The sequence below is a fragment of the Numida meleagris genome, chromosome 3 (genome assembly GCF_002078875.1).
Source record: "Numida meleagris isolate 19003 breed g44 Domestic line chromosome 3, NumMel1.0, whole genome shotgun sequence".
Lineage (NCBI taxonomy): Eukaryota > Metazoa > Chordata > Aves > Galliformes > Numididae > Numida > Numida meleagris.
Window position 1 is genome coordinate 75,955,644 of NC_034411.1, and position 21,074 is coordinate 75,976,717.

A 21,074-nucleotide genomic window follows, 5' to 3' on the forward strand; every position below is an offset into this window, starting at 1 on the left:
TCTACCATTTCATGGTCGCTATGTCCAAGGCAGCCCCCAACTTCCACATCCCCCACCAGACCTTCCCTGTTTGTAAACAGCAGGTCTAGCAGGGCACCTCCCCTGGTAGGTTCTCTCACCAGCTGCAGAAGGAAGTTATCTTCCATACACTCTAGAAACCTCCTGGACTGCTTCTTCTGTGCCGAGTTGTATTCCCAGCATATATCAGGGAAGTTGAAGTATCCCATGAGGACAAGGGCAGGCGATCGCGCAACTTCAGCTAGCTGTTTATAGAACGCCTCATCTGTCTCTTCATCCTGGTTAGGCGGTCTGTAACAGACCCCCACCAGGATGTCTGCCTTGTCAGCCTTGTCAGCCAATGTCTTTCTTGCAGTGAGGGGCCCAAAACTGGACTCAGTACTTGAGGTGCGGCCTCACCAGGGCTGAGTACTGGGCACTTAGCTTTGGAACAAGTGAGTAGAAAATGCAGGGGTATCTTTAGACTTTAAATATATTGTGTGTTCGATTTGCTGCTTAATATTTGTGTAAACGAGGATTCTTGTTGTAAATATACAGCATCTAAATGCATAAAAAAAAAGGTTGTTTTTCTTTTTTCAACTAAGGGGATAGACTGCAACTAAAACCAATTGCTGATCATCTGTGTTTGTGAGCGAAATACATCTAGTGTTCAAAACTTTTCACAAGAGCATCCAGTAGAATTCAGCTGTGTGAGGGCTTCCTTAGTAACACAGTACTAAAATAAAACAGATGCGCTTCTGTTTTTTTCCAAGCATTTAAGACTGTCACATTTTTTTTTACTTAAATTTAAAAAAGCTGTAGTGGTGTAGGCATATGTGTTGTCATGTATTATAAACGTATATCGATCTCATTCCCCACTTTTGGCATCCTTGGCCAGCCTTGTCTTCAAGGTGGATGGAAGGTTGCAGCCGCTCTGCCCTTTATGCCCTTTCGGTGGACTACCTGACACATGAGGTCCTAGGTGGAGGCAGCCCTCCTAGAGCTTGAATTTAGAATTTACTGGGCACGAGTACAGGGAGACATTCACACTAACAAAGACATCCCACAGAATTGTGGTCAGTGGAGAGTGAGAACCTATTGCATTTTTTGTGTCAACACAGAGCTCGCATATTTGTAAGCTCTGTCAGAAATGGTACAGCTTACAACGTTCATAGTTTGCAAAGACTAACACTTTGTGCAACGTAGACTTTTTTTTTTAAAGCTCTTTGTATTCTTGAAATACAGCACTGGCTAGAATTGTTTTGAATATAAAGGGATAAAGGAGGGGCAAGGGGTAAGAGGAAAAGGAATGATGAACAGATGTGTGGTTAGATCCAATTCCATGCTCTGGTTGAGCTCAAAGTGCATTCTGCAAGTTACTGGGAAAATGAGATTGTTTGAGTTGTAATTAAATTTTAGATTATATTATATCCAGCAAGCAACTTAGACTTGTGGTTCAAGCTGGGAAAAAACAAGTTCCGGAGCTGTCAGTCCAGCACCTTTCCTTTTGCTACTTGTCCAGCTTAAAGCTCGTAGCACAGTTGCTGTTTCTAATATGCTGTAAGCGTATGCTCTGCAGCACCAGCCAAGAAGATTAACACCAGCAGTTTTCCAGATTATGTCAAAGAAACTGGCAAGTGGACCTTGTTCTGCAAACCTGCAGGTTAAGTTACTATCTAAAGTGGTGGATAATGGACAAGAGATTAAAAAAAAAACAAACATATTTCCTAGCAGTAGCAATACTAAAACATGCCATAGCAACTGTAAGCCTACATGGGATATATAAAAGGTAATACATGGATGCAGGTATTACTTGTGAATACTTCCATGTTCTATTATGTAGCCACATGATATCTAGAAATTGTCTTAAACATAGCCTTACAGTATCAGGTTATTAATCAGAATAAGTGAGTTTGAGTTCCCCAAGGTGTACATTTTTCCAACTGTCTACAGTATGAACTTGCCTTTGAGTTCTAATTCTGGAGGTATTTGTCAGTTCTAATAATTTCAAGGAAGACTCTGAGATGAGAATCATAAATAATGATGTGTTAGAGTGCTTTTAATTGAATCATTCTTATGATCACTTTACACCTGTTGCCTTATGGCAGCTGTGTAGGCGTAACTAATGGAGCAGTGAATGCCGGTGTCATGATGGTGATGAGCAGCACAGGAATTTGTCATTTCTACTGCCAAAGCATATTGTCTTACTGTGTCTTTGCCCTGATAGTTGGAATTTAAGTCAGGATCTGGAAATGAGACAGGAGGGAGGAAGAAAAGAAAAGGAGATGAGACAAAAGAGGCTACCTGAACCTCTAATAGAGTCAAAAAAAAAAAAAAAAAAGTTTATATGTGTCTGAAGTAGAGAATAAGTTTGATATACAATTTAATTCTGGGTTAAATCTAAACATTCCAGAGAAAATTTAAAGGATGTGCACGATTCTCTTGTCTGTGTCTTATAATAGTCATAAACAGAATATTCAGAGATTCAGATTTTGAAAATTAGGTTTAAAATCTTTTTAGATTAGGCATCAAATTGTTTTCAAGATTTTGCATATAAATGCTAGCTTAGTTTCAAAGCTGGGACTCTGGATATTCATGTTGAGGAAATGAGCCTTTAAACTTTAAATCTGTGTTCAATGAAATGTGTTCTAGTTTTGCTTGCTAATGCAGTTGAAACTTTAAAGCAGCGTGGTAACATTTTTTATTTCACTTTTACTTTACTCCTCATTTCTAATGGGAAAACAAATCCTGTCAGGCCTTTTTTTCCAATTTTATCTGTGAAAACTCTTCCACATTTGAGCACAATGCCTTCTTTCTGTGTACCTGCTCCATCTACTCATGTAGCTAACTATGACATTTATTGTCAAAGAATATATTCCAGTGTTAGATCTCCTTTCATAGCTTGCCAGTGTCTTACCTAAATATTGGAAGAAGACAGAAGAGCATTTCATTACATTACTTCTATGTAGATTTTGCAGATGTTATTTGAAAGTACCTATGGCTAAGTTCTTTTTAGACTTATTCTTAAGATATTTTAGTATTGCGAAGGAGTATTTTTCACTCATTTTTTTTCTTTATGGAAAGAAGATGCGTGTGATGTTTCACTCTTGGCTGTGAAAATATGATCTCCATCTCTGTATTCAGTTTATAGAAGATGAGATTGCTAAATATTAAGCAGGCAGCTTTTGGTCCCCATTGTTATTTGAAACAATAGGTTTACATATTGTAGTTTATCTTTTAATGCCTCCAACTTTGTATTTATTTGAAGGCAAATCTGTATTTAAAACTGCTTATTTTTTAAAAGCCTAATGTGATTAAATACTAAGTACAGTTGAACAAGTTTGGTATGTATTCAGACTGAAAATTAATTTTACTTTGAAAATCTTGTTGGGGTTTACTTTCTGAAAGTTATTGATTCTAAGAGAAGTTAAAAGGTTGTTAAAATGCTAGTGACTCATCAAGAATTAATTTGAGTTGATGTAAGATGCTATTTTGGATTCATTCTTGAGCACATAATTGTGTTTTCGTCATGTTACAATGAAATATTTTTACCTTTTCCTATTGTTTCATCTCCCGTGTGTGACTTTAGAATTTTAATTTGATACTGGCCTTTGCTGATAGAACTATCTTATTAGCTAAGAATTGGGTGGTGGAGAGCAGGATGGAGGAAGTTGCATGAGACTAAATATTTTGTTTTAGTTTACCAGACTGATTAACTGGTCTGCTTCATATCACAAGTCTGAGTTACAGACATAGGTACCAGCATGTAAGGTGTGTTGTATGTCTTTATGTATATGCATATATATATGTTCATGTTTGTATGTTGATCATTAATGGGTTTTCTCCTTGCTGACATTTTCAAGAGAGATTACCAATATATATTGAATTGAAACTAATTTCATGTGATACAGACGTTGTATTTCCATTTGAAAGAGCCCTAGTGCTTAGTCACAGCGCAATGTTCAAATTGCAATTGCCACTGCTGCTTAGAACACAGCTAACGTTAAAAGAACCAAACAACACAGGAAATGGATGAAAGAGCTTGGTCTTTACTTTTCTGCTGTTGAAGTTCTTGTTGTAGGTTAGATTTCCAAAAGTGGCTAGTTAGGCTTGCAGTTCTGACCATGGATTTTAAGCCTCATTCTTGCAAGAAAGGTAATGATTTTAAAAGCTGTGGAAAAACTAACATAGAAATGTTGCAGATAAGAATGTGGAGCATTAAGACAGCTTCCTGCCTTCCTACTGAATGCTGCGTGAGACATTTAGGACCATAATATTTTTATAATGCTGACATATTGTAAATTTTTTTTGGCAGTAGGAATGTGCCAGTTATTCGATTACATCATGCTCACAGGCTTGTTCACTAGTTATAAATGTGTTGACTTTTTTTCTTGTAGTCATGAAATAAATGTAAATGTCATCTCTTTTCAGGAAATGATCATCGACAAGGTTAATGGACAGGTTGTTCCTCGGTACTTGATATATGACATTATTAAGTTTAATGTAAGTACTTATGATTTTATCATTAGTTATTGATTCTCATTTCTAATTTAATCTTATTTGTATAATTAAGAGCTTGAGTATAAACTTCAATGCCAAAAGTATAAGGTTGTTTTGTAGCTCAATAAAAAGCAGTGCATCAGAATTAAGATTGAAAGCAGCCTTCTAATAGGCATTGATTTATTTCCTCATAGTGGTGGTTTGAAATGGTCTACTAAACATTGTTTGAAAATTTCTCATTTCTAAAGCGTTATAGAGAACTATATAGAGAGTGAAAATGGAAAAGGGATGGGGAGGTCAGCCTGTCAGAGGCATGTATTTAATGAGAGCATCACAGTGCTTCTTGCTAAGCTACTCTGACACCTCTTTCTCAAATTTCTCTTTGAAACCAGGCATGTAGGTTCTGATAGGTGCTCAGTAAGCAGACTCTTCTGTTTACACTGGCTGTAGGGCAAATATGTGAGACAGAAATATATTGTGGAAAAGGAGAAGCCTTTTTTGACAGGTAGAAGTAGTCTGTGTGGTCACAGGAGAGACCTGTTAAAAATACAGAGAACGAGAAACTTGTTTCAATTTTTTAGAGCAGCTTTTAAATATGGTAAGTGTTTTAAAGTCACCATAGGGCTTTCACTTGTTACCTTTGTAGATTTTATTTTGCATATTTTCCCTCTGAAAGACGTGATATATGTGAAATATGAAGTTAGTCTTACAAAGGGATCTCCTATTGAAGCTTATTTGAAGAACTAACCTTGACCATATGTTTCGTTTGTTACCTCATAAAATAAATTTTCCATTGATTTGATTATTATGTGTAAGAAGAAAGCGTTCTTTGGGAAAGATTGATGTAACCATGTATATGTTTACAGAACAGCATTTAAAATAAACTAGTGAATACAGAATGTGTCTGCTCTGTTTGGCTGGGATAGAGTTATTTTCTTCGTAGTAAGTCTTATTGTGCCGCACTTTGGATTTGTGACCAAAACAGTGTTGACAGTGCAGCAGTGTTTTAGCTGTTTGAGCAGTGTCTGCATGTTGGGGCCTTTTCTGCTTCTCATGCTGCCCTGCCAGTGAGGAGCTGAGGGAGCACAAGGAGCTGGGAAGGGATAGACCCAGGACAGCTGACCTTGACTATGACTGAAGGGATACCCTAGCCTACTGCATCCTATTGTACTCAACAATAAGAGATGGGGAAAAGGAGGAGGATGGGAGGGCATTCAGAGTTATGGCATTTATCTTCCCAAGGAACTATTATTTGTGAAGGAGCCTGTTTTCCTGGAAGTGGTTGAACATCTGCCTGATGTTGAGAAGTAGTGAACAAATGAATACCTTATGCTGCTTTGCTTGTGCATATAGCTTTTGCTCTCCCTGTTAAACCGTCTTTATCTCAACTCAGTTTTATCACTTCTGCTGTTCTGATCCTCTCAGCCCTGTTAGGTTCCTGGATCCCTCCTACGGTTAGGACTTTTCAGTACACAATGATTCTTTGCTTACTTCTGAAAAACACAGTCTTCTCATTTTTCCTGTATTCTCACTTATTCTTCCACCTGTGACTCCGTGTTTGTTTTCTTCATGTTATTCTTTGTCTCTGCTTTTGAGCTGTGTCTGGCCTGTTGCTTGCTGCTGTTACTTTTCCTTTAAAAATTAATAGTAAGGTACAAAGCGAATGGTCTCCCCGCGCTTTGGGATATGCATATGCTGTCCTATCAAAATAAGGCTTTCTAAAAGCCATAAGTACTTTGGTGAAACGTTTGCAGCAAAGTGTGCAAACTTAATATGAAGAATCCCACCTGGCAAGCAGCAAAAACGATAAGGCTTTCAGAGGATTGTTAAGGTTTCAGGAAAGTCTGCTTTTGAGCAGAGTTGTAAATGTTTAATGTGTTTTGGTGCTTGGTTGTTTTTTTATTAAACACTGGGAATGAAAGTAGTTTCTTATTATGTAACACAGTTTTAATGTCAAGGACAAATTAAGACACTGTTATCAGTATGAGTACAAGCAGGGCTTCAGCTGCTAGAATTGATTAGCAGCGATCCTACCACAAAGATTAAAAAGCACAGTGGTTTTTAGGTTAATTTTAGAAGCTTAATTACAAAACTGGGCACCCGAGCATGTTTGTTTTGGCAAGAGGTGGTCAATGGAATTTTATCATCAAGAGAGGTAAATGCATTGGAAACTTCTAATTGGCAGAGAAGGATAAGTTCTTTAGAAAAAAAAAAGTTGTATAAGTTAGATTGTGTAATTTTCCTAGTAGTTTCAAACCTAATAATTACACAAAGCATCCAACTCTCACTCTGGAAGCCCTCTCCCCAGCAGGGGGCTGCTGGGATTGCTCAGGAATTCTGTGTCACTCTTTTTGATCTTGAACGTAGATCTCCTCTGAAAGTCAGTGCTGGAGATACTGTAGTCCCTGGCCATTGTGTGTGGTACAGTATTTCCAATATGTCTCCTATCTCATCTTCTTCATGCTCTGCTGTTAGAGATGCTGCACTGTGATGGGGGAGATGTGAATACAAACTCTGCTGATGAACGCCTTCGTCTGATTAGGCAAACTTCATTTTAAGTCTGGTCTGTGAATGAGGGATACTTTGAATTGACCTTATTCTCAAAGGCTCAGCCTATTTTGCACTCACACCACCCTAAACTAGCTAGATGTTTCAAAGTTTTCTGGCTTTGTCAGAAGATTCTTTCTAAAGTGTAAAATTCACGTATTCCAGATTAGGTCCCGAAGACTTATGTCTTTGCACTATTAATGCTGATGAGTATTTTTGTGTTAGGATGACCAGTGCCAACACAAAAATGCAGAAGTTAGTGCTGAAGTAAGGTGATATATAGTTCTGCAGAATGCATGATACATTAATAGCAAAAATTACATCAAGTTGCGCCTCTCAGGATGGCTGTAAATAGTATAGGGAAGGCTGTTAACGTGTGTACAGAAAGAAAATCATGGAATTAGAATTCCATGTCATGGAAAAATAGTGGCATATACTTTAAAATTTCCAAATGTCGCTTACTGTAATAACACTTTGAACTCTTCTTGGTATTTTCACCCAGCACTATTGTTGTGCTTCAAAATTGAACTGTATTTCTTTCTTCTATTTATTTTAATTATGTGTTATCTTGTTTTCAGGGGGCTAATTACTCTTAAAACTAGTGTTTGGAAGTGTAATGTAGCAGCTGAGACAAGGCAACCTGTCTGAGATGGAATTTAGAAAAGTTATCTGTTTGACAGACAAATACCAGTTTGAGATCTAAGAGCAGCAGTGGTCTGCTAGTCGTGGATCAGAAAGGAATAAAAGGAGAGTGTTTAACTTTGTGTGCAATACTGTGATTTGGGAGAAAGTCATGGAATTACGGAGTGCTGTGTCTCAGTACATCACAGAATCTTCAGACTTAACATTTCATCTGTGCTTGACTCAGAGAAGGTGAGGAAATCACTGAAAGCAGGATGATGTGATTATCAGGAGAGAAGGGTAACAGGAACTTAGTGGTGAGCAGGGAGAATATGAAATGAAAGAGAATGGCAAGGGAGAAGAATGAGAGAAGACCACCTACCTCTTAAGAATTTTAATGAAATTTTTATCAGTGAGGCTTTTTGTTGCTTAGCTTTTCAATTTTACTGGGATGTATCAGGAACAAACTTCAGTGGCCTTATAGAAAGAGGTGAAAGAAACTGAGAAAATAGACTGTGATTGAAATACATACTAAGCATTTGAGTCTAGATACCTAGACAAGAAAAGTCTTACAAAGACGGAAAAATTGGGTTTCAGTGTTTGGGAGAGATGTATATTTGAGTTCTTAGAGAAAGCATGGAAATAATTTCTTTTCAGGTTAATTTTTTTAATGCACTCTGATGCTTATCACCTGCAGTTGCTGGAGAAGTCAGATTTCAGAGTTGATGATGGAATGCTTTGATTTCATTTCTCTTTAATCCTCATTTCTGTGGCATATATGTGGGCTGTTTTGAAAGTAATGCTTCCTATTTTATGTTGGCCCATGACATCAGAGGTGGATGTTGGTGGTATGGCAGTAGAGGTTGAATGATCCCACCAATATTTTGTTACATTTTGGTTTAATGCAAGAGATGGCAGCAGAGGGGCAGTCTGACAGAATGGCATCTGACATGGAAGTATGGAGGTAAGGTGTGGCACTGAATTCCTCCACATAGAAAAAATGGTACCCACTGATGTTTGGTGCTGGATAAACGTTCATGAAGACCAGCTGGTGGATGTGAGCAGAGTAAGGTGGTGGGCGCTGTGTTTCAGCTGTGGTGACATTGACAGTGGGTCACCTCCACTGGTGCAGATTGTTATGAGCACGACATGCAGGCTCTTGTTCACTGCTGGCAAAAGTGGCTAGTAGTGGCGGTGACTATCTTGAAAAGTAGTGTTTTGTAGCTTAGAATTTGCTCTATGGTATTATTTTACTTTCTGTATCTGTTGTAGTTTCCGTGGAAATAAATAGGAGGCATTACTTCTGAAGCAACCTATGTAGTTTCCAGAAGCTTGCAGTAATGCATCCCATTTTGTTATGAGGCATGCCTATGCCAGGAAAAGCAAATGATTATTCAGGAAATTTCAAAAGATTGTTTTGTTGTCATTTTCTTCAGTCTGAAACATAATGTTAATTATAATTAATTGAAACAGAAGATGTGACATTGCTGTATCACTGCTTTCATCCCATGTGCTAAAAGCAAGCTCAAAGAAATGAAGATGTATGCAAGTGAAATAAACCAACCTCTCAGCCTCAGCTCTTTGAGGAAACAGAGCAATCCCTGTGATTTTTTTCTGCTTTGCTTGGTTCTTTCTTTCACATAACCAAAAAACACAAACCAAACAAAAAAAACATGTATATAAAATAATCTCTGAAAACCTTCTTAGAAGCTACATACATCTACACTGAAAGATGAAACAGCATGTGGCTGTCTTGGTACTTGGTACTGAAACTTCATCTTCTGAGTACTTAAAAATGGCCCCTGGCAGAATTTTATCCCTGGCTGTCTACAGTGCTCTTCAGCGATTCTCAGGAATTGTCTAAGATTTAACGTTGCTCAAGGACTGTTCTTAGCAGCTGTCCCCAGATATTGTCATCCTCTTTTGGAGAACGAAATAGGATGAGCATGGTCAGCCAGTCAGAGACTTCCAGGCCAGGGATAAGGCTCTGCAGCATTAGTTTTCCAGTGTCCAGATGTACCCAGACTGTCTTCTAGTTAACAAATGTTGGTGTTGCCTCTCTGAAGTTCAGAAAGTGCTGCTTTTGAAATGTCAGGTATTCTGCCGTTAATTTAGGGGTCTACAATAGAGGATGAGAGGAAATAAGGTGGAATAAGAAAGAGTAGTATATCATAGAGTACAGAGTCTTGTTACAGAGGATAAAGGAAGATTGAAGAAGCATCGAAATTAAAATGCCACTTCTTGTCTGTGGCACCAGTGTGGGGAAAAATGGTGGTATCATGTCAAGTTGTGTCTGGCATGTGAAGAGCTTTTAGAATGAGCAATCAATTATCTTTTCATGCAACCTAAATGGTATTTTTTCTAAGAATTGTCATCCGCTTTCTTTAAAATGCATGAGTTTATTTGGCTTTTAAAATATTGAGCTTTTTTTTCTGCACACTTATGTCACTAGTTATGTGTGGACTCTGCATAAATGAAATCAGGTTTTTTTTCATGATCCTCTGAACATAAGAGGCTAATGGAGTCATAGAATTGTTTGAGTTGGAAAGGACCCTTAAAGGTCACCTTGTCCAACTCCTCTGCAATGAGCAGAGACACCTACAGCTACATCAGGGTGTTCAGAGCCCTGTCCAGTCTGACCTTTAGTGTCTCCAAGGATGGGGCATCCACCACCTCTGGGCAACCTGTGCCAGTGCTTCACTATCCTTACTGTAATAAAAAAAAAAAAAAATTATATCCAGTGGGACCTAATATTCATTGCAGTGGTTAGTCTTAATGAGTACAAAGCGAAATCCCTGCAATGCCTGTTATTTTCAGCTTCTTGATTTGTGGCTTTATGTAGATGAACACATTATTACAGTAGCTGTAGTTGTACAGTATTACCTCTTCCTGAATACTCGAATAGTTAGTAAAAAGTTCAAATTTTATGGGTAGCTCCAGTGTAATGGAGGAAGGCAACAACAGAAAAATAAGCAGTCCCAGAGTCAATACAAATAAATCCAAATTTCAGTTCATCAGAACTATTCATAGTAGAAAGTGTCTTCATTCTCCAGTCATCTTTGTGACAGCTCTTCCTGAAAGACTTTGTTTTGACAGGCTTTTTCTTAGATCATATTCAATAGCTTCGTTTAGATGTATAAACACTAAACCCAAGAACTATTTTTTTTCCATAACTTAGTTCAGAAATAAAAAGTAACACTGGCATAATGTAGGGTCCTAATTAATGAATTCTTAGCAAAGTTACTGAAATTGAGTAGTACTTTCCTTTTCCTTTCCAACCCTGGCCTTTAATTTTTAAAATTCTAGCCAAGTTTTCTTGAGACCAGATTGCAATGGTAAGAATAGATCAAGTGCTTGAAAAAGAATAATTATTTTAATGTTTGAAAAGGAGATAGAGAATTTTGATAAATTTTTGGAAAATCCTATGCGTTAAGTCAAGATCAAAATTTCATTTGCTATCATACATAATAATGTTGTAGCTGTTAGATTAAACTTATCACTGTAAACAGATACTGTGATCATAAATCCTCTTGTGGGTTCATTGAATTCATGCATGAAATTTTTGTTTTAAATCCTTGTAAAATATTAATGTGTCTGACTTTTCCATTATAAACCTAATTTTAAAGTGATGTAAAGCTCACAGTACAAGCTGTCTGTCCTTTATTAGTCTAGTAACCCTATCTTAAAAATACGCCATGAAAATTCTGAGAACGTAATTCAGAGTTGCAAGCGTTTACTTGCATAATCTTTTCTGTTTACGGATGCACCTGACAGCCAATGATTTCCCGCTATTATTTTTAATTCCTAGGTTATTTCTGAAATGGTGTAAGTTGAAAATACAGGTTTAAAATACTCCTGTTGCTAATAGTACCCTGGAAAATAAGAAGACTGTTCATGTACTTACTCTTGCCTGCGCCTCTGCAATGGTAGTCTTTATGTTATGTTCTAAAAATCTGTATATGCATCCTCATTCTATCCCAGCTAAGAGCTTTTCAGGTAAATAAGTACAAAACATCTACTTGATCTTACTTCATGTTGCCTTCTGGTGTAACACTGAGAAAGATGCATTGAGATTGCCTTGTAACTGCAATGTTCTGGCACCTCCAGAGCTTCTCTGTCATTTCCAGGTCTCCTTGATTTGCGAAGTCATGCAGCTGGTAGTGCAACTACTTTCTCATCTTCTCTGCTTTGAAACATAGTTTATTGGATGGTGAGCCGAGACTGTAATGTATCAGACAACGAGCAGGGACAGCTTGGCCAGGTGAAGCCATGAGTTGTAATATGCTTGAGTATTTCTTAGGGTGTATGAGTAGGATGACGTTACGGAATAGGGAGAGCAACTAGTGGTGGAGTTAGGAGGCCTTGGAAGATGAAGAGTCAATACAGGAAGATGATGCTGGGACAGAAGGTTTTGGGTCTGCGGAGGTGGGTGGACAGGAATATATGTAACTAGTTGTCTTTTTCAAAGTCTTTCCTGTCTCAGCTCTGTTCATCCCTTTCGCTATAAAACAACTGACATCTATGTCTCCTCAGCAATAAGTGACAATCTTTATTCTGTTAACTTTTAATAGTTTGTGTGTTCTTTTTTGTTGTTCTTTGTGTTTGAGAAAGGTAGACGTGCAACTGAGAAGTAGCATTGTTATGCATTTTTGCATCCCTCTTTAATTTTACTGTATTACCTACAAAAAGTAAATTACTGCTGAAGAGTGCTGACCAGGAAATTTATGGTGTTTTTGTTGCTCATTTTGTACTTTTAATCTGATATGCTACTTGCTGTAAGGGAGCATTTTTATTTTTGTGTTGTGGTTAGTTTGACAGATGACTGTTTTACATTCTGGTTAGACTTTGTGAAAAATGCATCTGATTTTTTTATTTCCCTTGTGTCTCTGAGTGAGATCCTCCTTTTCCCAACCCTGGGGGCACTACAAATTGCAGGTAAGGTAGTTTGTTTTCCGCAATTGCCAGAATAGAGAATGCTTGGTGGAATATTATATAGAAGCAAAGAGACCGTATTAAATTTTGTCATGTCTTGTTTTTTTCCCAAAGGTAGTTGTTTCCATACCTTCCTGTGAAGCATGCCTCATGAGAACCCTTTGAATAGCAGATTACCACTACTATAATTGTCAGTAGAAGAGGCATGAAGTGTTGCTCCTGGGAGAGATGGGGACAAGTAGTTCTCCAAAAGCAGCTGTAGAAGTTGCTATGGTATTGAATCCTTTATATTTTTCAGGTATTTGGATTTTGTAGGTTTTATTCCTATTTACAGTGATGTGACAGCTCTTGAGCAAGCTGTAATACTTGTTAAGGCGAATACAGTGTGAGACCTGAATGTTAAAGTCGCATTGTAAATTAAAATGTTTCTGAAATACTTCAAGCCTTCCTTACAGGGAATAAAGACCATGGCCGGGTATTTTTTCTTGTTTGTTTGAAGGTCTCTTTAAAGAGCTTTTCTTAATATTTTTTTCTGAACTGTTTTGTCTGTCACATTTTTCACCTTTAAAAAAAACCCTCATTTTTTTTAGAATGTTTTATCTTATGTTATAAATTGTAACATTAAATAGAAAAATTGTCTGCCTCACCTTGCAGTTTTTAAACAGCCATTACAATAGGAACTGTCAAGTGGACTTGGACCCAACTTCTGGCTTAGGCAAATATTCAGATCTCTCAAGAACCTGGGAGTGATCACAAGTGAAGTGTAAAGTGCTAAAAAACTTCACAGTTGGACAGGTCTTTCAATTGCATTACTATTGCCAGTGAACTTGAAGTCTAAATATTTCCTTTCAAAAAAGAAAATAACATCTTTCCTTTTTTACCTGTACTGTATGGAATTAGTGGGAGCATATTCAAACTTAGTCTTATTTTCTTAACTTAGTATAGAGAAGGAGGAATTTAAACTTTATCTGGCACTCATACTTGACGTATTCAGCTTCTTCCCTGGTTCCTGCCTTCCCTTCTTCTTCCTGCTTTTATGTAAAAGAAACTGAAGAGGGAAAAAAAATGTTAATCAGAAGGGTGTACCAGATCTAAAACAGCTAAACAATACAAAATAGGGTTTATGAATGTGAAAGCAGGATCTCTCGATGTCTTCTGTTCCATCTTCAGTATGTTTGAATAACTCGAGTGGCTCTTACCATCTACTGTAGGAATTATGGTAGGAGAATGAGAATGTGAGGGCTGTATTTCATCCTGGTTAGAATATTCCTTTTGTTTAAAACAAGTATGAAGAAAACCACTTACTGTCTTTTGAAATAAGTATAATAGCAATTAATATTCCTATTTGTAAGCATAACTGTGCACATAATGGACTTATGGTATCTTAGAAAGATTAGAATCATAGATATTTTTTTTTTAGTTGGAAGGGACTCTTAGAGGTTGTCTAGTCCAACTTCTCTGCAATGAACAGGACCAACCACAGGTAGATTGGGTTGCTCAGAGCCCCACCCAGCCTGACTTTGAATGTCTCTGCCGAGGGGGCTTCTGCCACCTCCCTGGGCAACCTGTTCCAGTGCCTCACTACCCTTTCTGTAAAAAACTTCTTCATTATATGCAATCTAAATATCCCATCTTTTAGATTGAAACCATTTCCCCTTGTTCTGTGACAACAGATCCTGCTATAGAGTCTGTCCCCTTTCCTTCTTGTGTACTTAAGTTACAGATCTTTTGCAGGTCTTCAGGAGTATAAAATCTATTCTAAGCTGATGCTTAATTATTGGTTCTATCATGATTTAGGAAAAGCAGGTGGTTCCCTTTCTAAGAAAACACTTACGAACCAGTGATAGTTGCAGACTGATTTTTTTAATATATGTTCTTTTTAGGGGAGTTATGCTTTCTGTAATGAGTGATCTTATTTTAAAGTAAAACAAAGTGATTTCTATCCTAAAAAATGTGTATTACAATCTTTTCAAGTATGAAACATTCTGAACAGTATCTTCAGATTTGGAAATTTTCCCATGGTTCTTTAACTCACAGGAATGATACTTTGTCCTCATAAAGATGCCATTGTAAAAGCCATCAATAACTAACCCTAAGAGCAGTCATGTGAATTGCTGGTGAAAAGGAAGAGAGTATAAGGAGAGAAGGGGTAGAAACAGAAAATATTGTCTGGGCCATGCAGTAGCTGTCACAATTAAGATGCCTCCATACTACCTGCATCAACAGCACTAGTGAAAGTCATATGAAGAAAATAGAAGCAGTAAAGCCTTGTATTCAATATTTTATTTTGGAGATAGCCTACATTCAATGCTAAATAAATTATTCAGAATTTAGATTCCCAAGAGAGGACAGTGTGAGATATTTTTTTGTGTAAATATCCCTATGATGATGATGGAGAATTCATTTTATAGCTGTGGGTTATTAGAATTCTGTTTTTTAATTCTGTAATTAAAAATTGGAAGTTCATCAACTCCTTAAAATACTTGAGGGAGGCAGCCAGTCTAGATTAGAACATCATTCCTGTAGATTTCAGTCGCTTACATCCCAGTAAAATCCACTGATTGAGTTTTGTTTTTGAAGGCTCAGAAGGACTTATAAAAATTATAAAGATGCTGAATGAAACCACTGTACATGCAGCCAAACAATGAATTGGACTGAGTTGCCTGTGTTCCCCAAATAGTAGCTCCTAAGCTTGCAGTGCCCAACTTACAGCTGTGTTCTCAAAAGAGGTGTGTTAGGTGCTTGTCCTTGTTTTGACAATCCCGCTGTTTTGTTCGAGTTATGTTTGCTAATAATAAAAAGTGTGGAACTGTATTTATATGCTCTGTTGGGCCTTGATGTTTATGCATGGCATACAAACTTCCTTTGTTGATTCATTCCAATATGTATCTCTGTGTTTTTCTTTTTCTGAAAAAAGGAATACAAATAGTTAAATACATGTCTGAAGTAATCCTTTTAATAGGTCTGATTCCCAAACCATTTTTGTTCTGCAGTAAATCGAAGCAATATTCCATTGTATAAGCTGGCAACATATAAATAGTAATTATGTTTGCACAGCACATTGCTTGAATTCTTAAAATTGAAGCAGTACTTCACATGCTGTACCTCATTGCCAGTAGAAATTTTAGAAACCATTTTGAAGCAGCTTAATTCCTTGCCATTAATGTAGCTCTTCTTAATATTTCATGGGTAAATTTAGAAAAGAAACATTTCAAATTCAATTTTCAGATTATAATAGTAGTCTCTCATTTTGTGTTAAGAGAAGAAAAATGTAAATGTTGTGATTCTTCAATACATTTCAGCTCTCTAATACTTTTTGTCCTGTTTTCTTTTTAAAACTTAATCAAAAATGCAAAAAAAAAAGTTAGATGATTGAATATAGTAATAATCTTATTTGGAGAATGAAGCAGCACCTTCAAATTTGTTTTTATGTATAAGCTATGCATATATATATATATATTAAAAAAGGTAATGTCTGTGAAAACACAATCAGAAGCAACCCGTTTCAGACCATTAGTACAATTATTAAATGCAAGTTATTTGGCTGTGAGGTCTCAGAAAATGGGAGAACTAATAATGGGCTTTAGTTGGAAATGCAGATGTCAGCTGTGGGTGCCTTGAATTGTCAACAATAATGCTAAACACAGGGTAGGATATCAGTCTGCTTGTTCTTTATTCTTCTCTCAAAATCATTAAAGCTAAGACAGTTGTGACATGTGTTCTGCTATAGCTCGATAAGTGAATACGTGCATGGAACGTATATGCACACGTGCTGAATTATTCATCTCTAAGGTGTTGCTTTGGGGAGCCAAATGGAATGGACTGCTGGCAGGTAGGCTTTGAACCATATCTCATAGAGGAAGAGAGCAAATATTCTCAGTTGATCTTGGACCAAGCTGCTTATCAACAGCGTACACATTATTTTTCTTTCTACTACAGTTGTGTTGCAGAAGGCAGATAAATATCAAATTCTAATAGAAAGTATTTTTATGGGATTTAGCACCTGTGTACCTGTTTTTGTTATCTGTACTACGTCCAACTAGGTGAAGGACTTTCCACGTGCAGCTCACCAAATTTACTAAGTTTTAGTTGCCACAAGGTCAGCCTTAAAAGCAGGATGGAGACTTATCTCCTATCTGCTTCAGCAGCTGCTCAGAGGTGCCTTTTTTCTTCCTGAGAGAGAGGTGCCCCAGTGGGACATGCAGCAGAAGTTCTGCTATCCTGTTGGACCCCTCCCAGTGCTTCCTGTCATCTTCCTGTCTTTGCTGACCTGGGATTTAAGTTACTCACCAACTCTCATAGCCATAGAGCCACGAGACTGTAACTTCAACACGACAGCCTCTGTGATCCTGACGGAGCGCAGTAGCTACAATTTGGCTGCTTCTGATGCATCAGGACAGGACCTGACACATGACCAAATTCATTCTCTCAGCATCCATGTGGAAGAATTCTGTTGGGACTGTAATTTTTTCTTCTTTTAGCTCCTTACAGCAAATACATCACCTTCCCCCCACCCCCTAAGATTAGAGATATTAAATGAGCTGCACACTCAGTTTTTATTAATATATTTAGACATTTCTCCTGTGGTACACTAGATTCTTATATGATTAATGGATATGGATTCTGTTGAGAAGTTTGTTTGAAATACTGTAAATTTAAATTCTGAACAGTTCAATCTTATGTAGCTTTCAAAGCTCATTAGAGATCTTGTTATGCATTTTAAGAATGTGTGGAGGATTGTGTTTAAAATCAAAATAATCTTTTTAAGTGTCACATCTACTGCAAGCCCACTTTATACTGTGACCTTGTAGTGCTATGCAGAAAGTTACAGCAGGTGAAAAAAAATCTCAGAAGAGAGGCTGGGTTGACAGATGACTTTTTCCTGAGGCTCTTCTAGATGATATTTTGCTCTGGAATGCATTTTAATTACTGTGAGGGGGAAGTGTAACTTTCTTGCATAGATGGGAAACACATGCTACTTGTTAATTGTGCTATGCTCTGTGCTAGCGAACTTAGTTTAGGATGAAAACGTGTAGAACAGGAATTACCATCTAACACTTCAGTAACTGTGCTGTTAGGCACTGCTGACCCTCAGCCTTCTCAGAAAAATAGAAATTTGCACATTGAAATACTGTCTCAAATGTGTGAATGCTCAGACTAATAAAACATATTACTTAAAAATCATAATAGTATTCCATGTTTGAATCACGTGCTAGAACAGGCTGCCCAGGGACGTGGTGGAGTCAGTGTCCCTGGAGGTGTTCAAGAAACGTTTAGATGTTGTACTGAGGGACATGGTTTGTGGGAAATACTGGTGACAGATGGGTGGTTGGACTGGATGATCTTGGAGGTCAGTTCCAACCTTTGTGATTCTATGAAAGATTATGAAAGCATTGATGTTCAGTTTATGGAGAACTTCTAAATGTTAGCTTTATACACTAACTAATCTCATCCTCTTTTGTCAAGATCTACAAATTATTTATTGTGGTCTGCATTGCCTTCCTACTTGCTTGCTAATATCTAGATTTTACCACTGCGAAGGTTTTGGATCTGTCTGAAATGTATACATTATGTATCAACGTTTTTTTGTGATTATGAGAATTGTGACTAACAAAGCAAAAGCTTTCCTTTCCCAGTGTTGTTTTTATTCAGCATGTCCTTGATTTAAATTCAACATTAAATTAATTTTCTTACCGCTAATATCCTGTACGTAGGAGAGAATGAAATACTCCTTAACTTCTTAATTTACTTGACTGATGAAGCAATTGCTTGGCAGCATTACCTGTGTTTTCCCATCTCATGTAATCTTGTGTCAGCCTAGCTCTGACCTTTATGTGATAGACTTTCTACTTAACAAGCTTTGGAATAAAAATATATGATTGACAGAGCTGCAGGAAATAATTAGCTTCAAATAGCTGTGAGAAATGTAAGGATTATTTAAGGGAAAAGAAAGTGATACAGCTCTTTCATGGGGCATATGAAATCATCTCGGCTTTTAATTTAACTATTAAGGGATTGAAATAAATTAAAGTCGCTGTGCTAAAACATTTCTGAATGAATCATTGTAAAGAAGCTCTCTTAAAAAGTTGCTTATTGAAGGCTCAAGTATTTGAAGTTAATTAGCTCATTTGCTCTTTCAGACCTCATGAAATGTGGCTGTGTGGGAAAGCTGCTTTTGGGAAGGGAGCATGTGTGTTAGATTTTGCCAAAACTTAGGGAACGGTTAATAATAAAATTGAAAAACGTGATAAATTATGTTAAAAAAAAATTTCATATTTTGCAGGGAAAAGGTGTGCATTCTTCAGCTGGTTGTTACAAAGGTCAGGATGGTGGTGTTTCCTTTTGAGTTTGGAAAGAACTTGATTAAACTCACCTGAATCTAACCTGTTCAGTTTTTCTCTGGCTTGAGAGACTTGCTCAGAACATAATCATTCTCTCTCTTATCTTTGCATGCCCCTTCAGGATGTTGTAGAATGGCTTGGGTTGGACTGGACCACAGAGACCATTTAGTTCCAACCCCTGTGCTGTGGGCAGGGTTGTCAGTCACTAAATGAGGCACTAGATCAGGTTGCCTGGTTGGTTTTTTACATTTACCTACTTGGTATTCTTTCAGACCCGTTCTGGTTCTATTTGACACATGTTCTAGTGGAGCTTTCTTCCTTGAGATTCTCCTTCCCTTTCTCCACTCACTACATTTCGTGCAGCTTGGTTGCTGGTTTTCTGCTCATCAGTCTGGTGGTTGTGCACGGTTCAACTCCATGCTCACACACCACTTTCTGTGTGCATTGCTTTCAGTGTTTTGAAAAATTCTGGTATTGAAGCTGAGGCTCTTTGGGCTTATTATCTGCAGACCATGAAAGAGATGGTTTTCCCAAGTTTTTTTGTGTGTGTGAATGAGGTGGCAAAATGAGAGATGATTTCATGTAGATAATTTCCTGTGCTGGGTATCTTTTGCACTAATGCTGATGTATGCCTTAGTACTTTGAAAGGGACTCATTGCATTGAAACAGACTTTAGAATTTTTGCTCGTTCTCCCTAAATGACATCCACAGTGTGTTCTTGTCACTGTCTAATTTTCAAAACACATTAAACTCCATTATAAGCAATTATTAATCCAACAAACATATTTAGAATGCTTGTACAGACTGGTTCACTGCATCAATGTGCAAAGAGGGATGTGAAGCTGCTGGTTTGTATCAATAGGACCTTTCAGGACCTGGGGGTTAGAGAAGAGCTGTTGCTACCTTCTGTGACTGAAACATCACATATTCTGCATGTTTTTGCAGCCAGTGTTTATTGGCATATTTTCCAACTGCAGCTATAGTTTTCTCTTTCCTGTGACAGAAAAGCTAACATTTGTGTAATTATTCTTTCTACCAACAGTGTGGTGGTACATTTAAGCAGTAGTTTTGCTTAACTGTGTGAAATGCTTTGTTGTGTTGGCAAAAGTATAAGGAATAAAATGAGCTAAATGACTTCAGAAGGAAACTATGAATTTGTAAGCATTTAGTTTAACTTGTATATGCTTGAGTGTCTATTGTGGGTTTTTATCCTTTTATGAACTTTGATTTCATTAAACCTCTCACAACCTGATACAAAGGCTTGGGAACCAAATACATGGCAAAAATGTGTGTGATAGTGATTTGCTAATGTTTTTGTGTGTCTGTATGATTGTAAATGCAGTGTGAGGAATACTTACTGTTCCAATAATTTATTAAATGTCTAGTTTTAATACTGATTTTGTTAACTTGACAGGGACAGCCGGTTGGAGACTGTGATTTTAATGTTCGACTTTCGTGTATAGAGAAAGAGATTATATTTCCACGACATGAGAAAATGAAGACTGGTCACATTGACAAAGCACAGGAACCATTCAGTGTTCGAAACAAACCATTTTTTGACATCTATGCTTCAAGAAAGGTAAACTCAATTTTAGGTTTTTATGTTAAGGTACAGAAGAAGGCAGCAATGCAGTGTTCAGGGTAGGTTTTCCTTAAGCTTTTTTTCCTTTTTCTTTTTTTAACTCTCTGCAAGTTCCTCTGCTAACCAAGTGTTCAGCTTTTTTTTTGTGATAAATGGCAATTTTGGTTCCTCTGATTCAGACTACCTATTATTTCTGAATTACTCTTTTCCCATATTTAAAACCTACAGGTTTGGTAAAACCTAGTTCTTTAGTTTGGTAGTATCAAATGAAGGTACAGAAGTTAATAGCATAAGTTTGAACTGTCTCCGAGCCTATGGGAACGCTAGAGAGTTACGCTGTTGACACTCTCCTCTTTTATATGTAAGAATATAACTTTCTTTTTGCATCCAGTCCTCATTTGGGACTGGTATAAGAATTATGAGTTGTGCTTGAACTCCCACATCCTCTTCAGCAATGATTACTGAGCCCATGTTGTTTAGTGCTTCCACATCTTAATTATTAAAATGCTGCCCCGGATCTTCTGAAGTAGAGCATGTGACTTGCAAATGTATAT

At 37.3% G+C, this 21,074-nt stretch overlaps 1 protein-coding gene across 1 annotated transcript in view; it reads left to right on the forward strand.

The window, feature by feature from the left end:
- Nucleotides 1–21,074, forward strand: part of RNGTT (RNA guanylyltransferase and 5'-phosphatase) — a 188,536-nt gene that overhangs the window by 53,146 nt on the left and 114,316 nt on the right. Inside the window, exons 10-11 of the mRNA XM_021390753.1 lie at nt 4,429–4,500; nt 20,353–20,517. Coding sequence (XP_021246428.1) covers nt 4,429–4,500; nt 20,353–20,517 — 237 coding nt within the window. The remainder of the gene's footprint in view (nt 1–4,428; nt 4,501–20,352; nt 20,518–21,074) is intronic.